At 49.0% G+C, this 6,000-nt stretch overlaps 3 protein-coding genes across 3 annotated transcripts; all 3 read right to left on the bottom strand.

Moving 5' to 3' along the window:
* Window positions 1–714: 714 nt before the first annotated feature.
* Window positions 715–1,089, bottom strand: EDB91DRAFT_1132440 (uncharacterized protein; the record flags this gene model as incomplete). The annotated part of the gene is made up of 3 exons (XM_041318687.1): window positions 715–822; window positions 883–910; window positions 962–1,089. Coding segments are annotated over 3 exons (231 nt in total), but the record flags the coding sequence as incomplete, so codon positions are not given.
* EDB91DRAFT_1132438 (Alpha/Beta hydrolase protein) lies at window positions 996–3,020 on the bottom strand. Its single transcript, XM_041318686.1, has 13 exons — window positions 2,721–3,020; window positions 2,605–2,660; window positions 2,501–2,547; window positions 2,392–2,453; window positions 2,118–2,245; window positions 1,930–2,067; window positions 1,664–1,877; window positions 1,416–1,610; window positions 1,269–1,360; window positions 1,225–1,246; window positions 1,197–1,199; window positions 1,147–1,162; window positions 996–1,089 (listed from the first exon to the last, which is right to left on the bottom strand). Exons 1-10 carry the CDS (start codon window positions 2,958–2,960, stop codon window positions 1,228–1,230), a joined length of 1,191 nt encoding a protein of 396 aa, XP_041177243.1. The 5' UTR covers window positions 2,961–3,020; the 3' UTR covers window positions 996–1,089; window positions 1,147–1,162; window positions 1,197–1,199; window positions 1,225–1,227.
* Window positions 3,021–3,685: 665 nt separating this feature from the next.
* On the bottom strand, window positions 3,686–4,169 carry EDB91DRAFT_1132431 (uncharacterized protein). Its single transcript, XM_041318685.1, has one exon. It carries the CDS (start codon window positions 4,104–4,106, stop codon window positions 3,801–3,803), a length of 306 nt encoding a protein of 101 aa, XP_041177242.1. The 5' UTR covers window positions 4,107–4,169; the 3' UTR covers window positions 3,686–3,800.
* Window positions 4,170–6,000: the final 1,831 nt, after the last annotated feature.

The following is a 6,000-nucleotide window of genomic DNA, read 5'->3' as shown; positions in this document are numbered from 1 at the left end:
GTGCGTGTGCGGTGTGCGGTGTGCGACGTGTGCGCCCAACTTTGAGCGTCCCTATTAAATGCATCCCCGAACAGGACGAAAACCAGTCATCCGATAGACAGACACTGCTCGCACTTCGCAACCCCACCCCAGCGATTCTCCTACGCACCAAGGCAGCGGAACAGTAACTTAGAGCAAATAATTATTTCAGATTATCCGCGTTATCCTCCTTCGCGCAAGGTGGTCGGCACTATCACATCCAAACACTTCACGAAACTCGCAGCGTCAACTTCTCAGAGCTGCATTCCCTTCTAATCGTGCACCAGACACGCACCGTCGAACAAGCGGATAACACGCTCACCGACGCTAATATGCGAGCGCGAGGAGGAAAAAAATCAGTTCATCGCTTCCAAACTGCACGCCTGGACTATGCTAGACGACGAGAAATACACATGAGCTACTTAAATTGTAACACGCGCGTACAATCTACCTATCAGCCGCCCGAAATGTATTGAACCGAAAGTTTTACTAGGGGGAAAAACGGATCAGAGCACATACCGCAAGGCTACAGATTCCTAGTCTCCCCTAGGTAGTCATCCCTTCTATAGGTAATGCTTAGTGAAATTGTATCGAGGTGCAAAGGGACTTGAGGGTGTCTGGAAACTGTTGGAAGGTCGAAGCGCAGGACAGCGATCGTGATGCTCCCAGAGAGTGAGGACAATCAGATCAACGCGTCCCGCCACGATGTGCGCTATCTGAATCTGTTCGTTAAACGGAGTGAAGCTGTTCCTTCCGTACAACCTGCGAGAAAATCTCCAAAGCTGCTTCGGGCTGGAAGGCAGGCTAGCAACAACATATATGGCCTATCAGTGGATATTATCATCCTGAGGCGAGGCAACCGACCACTTCGTGTCCACTTTCATACACACGTCTAAAGGCAAAATAATGAGATACGCCTTGAAAGTGGAAAGAGAAAACTCACGCGAAAGAGAAGTTGCCAACGTTCTGCACAGCCGCCACGGGCTTGCCATTAATCGTCATATTGGTGAATGGGGTATTATGGAGCGTCTCATTGCCATACCAATCCATTGCTAGGACTGACGCATAGACCTGTTAACCAGCATAAATAATTCAATAATGCGTGCGGCGAGATACGTGACACCCTACCCCAAGCCAGTTGCAGCTGAAGTTGATGAGAAGTGTCAAGATAACATCAGATGCCATAACAGCAGGAAATCGAACTTAATATCAGCATCTCCAGCCTGTTCTTCCCCAGTAAATTAGCAGACAAGGAAGTAGACGTTGAGGCACGCACCCAAATCAAGATCTTCATCCCAGAGTTCGCCAATGTCGATAGCTGGGGTAGCCATGTCCTAGCGTCCTTTGACAGGAATTCACGTTTAACACTCGAGGAAAGAAATTAGACAAAAACCTACGTCGCCTGTAGATGCAAAGCGATAATAGGGTGGGTCTGAGCATTCCTCGTATTCGGAATAAGCACCGATCTTCTTCATGACATCTTTCTTGTGCAAATAATCCACGTAGTATGAAGGGGGGAATAAAGCAGATGTGTTTTGCCGCAAATCATAGCTGTCGTAATTAACCATAGCAGGGGCGTAGATATGGTCAATCTGAAAGTGCTAGGTGACACCCGTAGAGATAGCACTGATATGTTGTTACTCACGCAGTAACGATCGGCATTCTCGCAAATCGCGTTTGAGCTGGTGGAATTTCCAGCAGCGTAACAGGCTTTCTCTTGCGCTATGCAACCATCGTGGCCGTAGAGGGCATCCGAAATGTTCTTGAGTACGCCATCCGGCTGGAGTTTTCCATAGCCAGGGGCATATGTCGTAAATGTTAGGTATGCGATGTTTTGAATGAGTGGATCGATCCAGCCACTGTGAATGTTCATTCGACATGGTGATTAAGCAAGTCACGAAAGCGACATACTTATTAATCATCAGAGCGCCAACAGCTATTGGAACGGCATGGATCGCCCCGCTAGCGATCAAGACATTTTTCTCTTGAAAGTAGGCCACAAAACTCGGTGCATAGTGACCACCATAGCTTTCTGTAGTAAATATGAATCTGAGTCAGACATGAGCAATCGTTCACGATCGCCGAGTAAAGCGACTGACTCTCGGCTGGCATACTTTGAAAATAGCTGGCTCTCAAACAAAACCTGGAATGCAGTCCATACAAACGGCGCAGCCTCTTCCGTACTATTGACCAGACCGGTACCATAAGAGAATCCGGCCCCGATTGGCTGGTCAATGTAGATCACTAGATGAGATGAGAAAGTCAGCATTTGCGACAAGATCGTAGAGCTACGTGCTACACACTGTTGCTGAGATTATTCCAGCTGCCGACATGGGTTAGCATGCCGCATGCGAAGACGTCGATCATCCTGACATACCTGTAGGGATTAAGAGTGATCGAATTACGATCGGCATTCACTGAGCATGGCCCGTTTTCTGTACAAAATGAGAAGCAGAATAAAAGCCAGTCAATCCAATACAACCTCGGAACAATCCGATCATAGAAGAACATCCAGGGCCGCCATTCAACCTGTGAAAGCATGTCAGAGGTGCGACTAGACTCAATAAAGTGATCCAGATCACCTACCATAAAGTGAATGGGGCTTTTTCAGGGGAGTTTCTAGACTCAAAGAACCAGAACCACTATTTTGCCATGGGCGAGCTTTGTAACATCAATAGTATAGTGCACAAAGACGTACTTACCATGGACATGTTCGTTCCGACGTCGATGTAACCAGAAATTTGCGTAACATGTGGAGTTGTTTCGCATATCCCTGAGTTCTTAACATAGCGAATGCCAGTTGCATTGTGAACCTCGGATTTAATCTCGATGTGCCCTGCTTCTGAAGTGTCGAGATCATGCTCCACAACAGAGACGGCACAAGTTATGGATGCGACAGCTAATAGCGTAAAGCCGGTTCGGATGAGCGTTCTGAGACACATGTCAACGCGTGTTGGTAGTGATAAAGCTTCGTGGCCAACACGGCCAGGTATTTATACAGTGCCACTCTGGCCAGATATCAGGCGATCAAAGGCAAGTTCGCGCATAGCGGCAGGAAAAATGAAACATTCTATTAGGATGCCGTACGCTAGCGTTTTAGCATAAGCACGCTGTCGCCGTTTTTTGATTGGTTCCGCAACTGGCAAGCGGTGTGTTAGAAATAAGAACTGCACGAACGAGCACTTAGCCTATCATTAAATGCCAAAGGGTAGGTCTTTTGCTAGTGAGTGATGCGGCGAGGAACGCGGGCTATGGATGTGTCTCGTGCGCTGATGTCACAGGATGTGACCGTGTCATCTGTGCATCAGAAGACACGCTGGAAATGGCCGGGAATCTTGCGACTACGGGTACCGTAATTGCGGAGGACTCAAACCGTCATTAGTAGATACGTACACCGTGCTCATCTAGGAATTTTAATTTTGCCGCCGTCCAGCCTGAGCTATACTCCGCCAGGAGATGCAGATGAGCCTACTTTGGCCCAGCCTGAGAATGGCCATCTTAGAGATGTCCTCGATACCCCAATCATTCGAATACACAAGCCTGGATTGCCATCGAGCATTTGTCAACGAATATTGACCCTAATGAGAACCAGACCGCGAGAATATCAGGATAATTTGTGCAACGGTTTTCGGAAGTACAGCCTGGCCAGATGAACGAGAATAAAAGATCAACAGTGACTCATGAATGACTTCTAAATTTGTACAAAGATGAAAGCAACAAGGTATGAAACTACACACCGATATGAATGAAAACAACTTTCTGTTTGAGCGGTACGATCCTCTTCACGGCACACATAGCATGGTTGAGTGCGGAGGCCGCCTTTGTACAGTCCATGACATGGTCACCCTCCTCCAAATCCTTGAACATATCGCTTCGATAACGCGTTTTGCAACATCATCGTCGACCACCCACAGCGTGCCAATGATGCTCTTGAACCCTGAAAACTGAAGACCGGCTGCGAGGTGAATGACCTCATCGGGCATCTTCTCATCGCCGACGGCGGTATGACACGCCGATAAGAACGCGAATTCTGCTTGCAGAGCGGCGTTCTCTATGATATCAAGCTGAGTGAGAGGTTTATCTTGCATGGCGAAATTAGAATTGTAAGGCTGCTCGCGGTCCTGCTTGCCGTGACAAGCGAGGTGCACCCAAGCATTGCGTGGCAAAGCTTCGAGTGCACCTGCTCATGTGGCTGCATCACCAGAAAGAGTGGTGGGGTTGGCCGTTGCGGTGATGGACTTGCGGACTAATTCGAGCTCACTGTCGATAGCCAAGAACGTCTCGCCTTGACCGGCACCCGGTTGACTTCGCCCGATCAACACGAAGGATGGGGTCACGTGGGTCTTCATCAGCTGTCGAGATCTGATCGACGCCGAAAGTGTTGACGTGCAAGAGTAGATGTAGAGGTCCTCCAGGCATAGCTCTGGCCCAGAGTGGTCTGCCTTCTTTCAAAAGGGGTGAGCTGCATGGAGAGGAATGGACGTAAAAGCTGCAGTCAGACACAGCCAGATTCGAGAGCGATGCGGCAACTTCAGATCATGCTGGAGTACTTTTACGATGGGTAGCATGATCTCATCCCATATCTTCCGCAACAGTGCAATCAGCGCTGTCCTCGGCTCCTTTGGTCCCATACCAGATGTGTGCCGTATTGCCTTTGCAAAGTTGTTCTTGAGCATCTCGAGATTTGCGAGAGCGTCAGAGCAGAGGGGAACATGATGGGACCGCCCTGATGTCAGGACAATGAGGGCGTTGCACGAGTATTTTCTGGCAATGAGGATGATGACTGGGCCATGGCTTGCTGTAGCTTGCAGGCCTTCGTACAATGGTTGGAGTAGGAATCGCGAGAAACCTTGAATATCGAATCTTAGCCACCACAGCTTTCCATTCCGTTTTAAGTCTCCTGTACTCTACTGCTGCCCTATCAGCAGCAGCTCGGTCTGCGCTACCTGCGGAGCCCTGAGCATCAGACAGGCGCTTGCTGTGCACCGAGAGTTTGTGAGCTAGTGACGGACTTACAGACTCGAGGTCTTCCAATGGTGCCCTGAGTCAAGAGGCCAGAAACCATTGTTGGCCGCGACCATGCTTCTCAAGTTCAATAATATCTTCATCAGATCCAACCGTTGGAATATCGTTGCATGCCTGGATCACATAACTGACAACATTATCCCCTGCCGCAATGCTATGAAGATAGGTGCCTAGCTCATGGTAGAGTGGGGCAGATTCACAGAAATCGGTGGCGGTATGTCGATGAATAACCAGCGCTGCAGTGAGATGATATAGAGGAGAAACGATCAGGGTGGCCCTGGGGCCGTAATGCAAGGGTGTCGCAAAATGAAGTGGTGATGAAGTCAATGTCTTGGAGATGCTTTCGACTATAGCCTACTAGCCGGGCCAACGCGAGGTCAGTGAGAGCGGCTGCATAGTCGGGATGGCCGACCGGACACCTGTCCAGAAACGACTGGAAATCCTGCACAGCATTGTTCAGGTGAGACACTTTCGCTTGCTACGTATTCAGAAAACCATGCGTGGCCGGCATTTGCGCGTCGAGTAATCTCGCATTCAAGGATGGACTACAGTTTGCGTTCTGTCAGCAGAAACCGAAAGCATACGGCATCACTCACGTCAAATAACGCACTGTCATCGTGTCCGCAAGCGTGCACAACAGTGGCCTTGAGCGTGACAACAGGGTGGACATCACGGATGAGTAGGAAGGACAGATCTACAACAAGTTAGTAGATGCGCATGGATGAGAAGCAGATCACTTACCGAAAGGCTCATCCCCATAATCAAGCAGGATGTTTCAAGTTTCCCAGCGACTTCCCCGGGCCTAGAATTCGACCGAGTTCATTAATGATGCACGGATCTCCAGTGATAATCTAGGTGACACATCTGTTGACCTACAAGCTGATGATGAGTACTGGAATTGCGTACACACGTCAAGGCTTTACAAGATCACGATATCGCCCCAAATTATAGAGTCAT

Source organism: Suillus paluster, assembly GCF_016628075.1.
Source record: "Suillus paluster strain FC165 chromosome Unknown EDB91scaffold_25, whole genome shotgun sequence".
NCBI lineage: Eukaryota > Fungi > Basidiomycota > Agaricomycetes > Boletales > Suillaceae > Suillus > Suillus paluster.
This window is presented reverse-complemented; position numbering and strand designations above follow the sequence as displayed.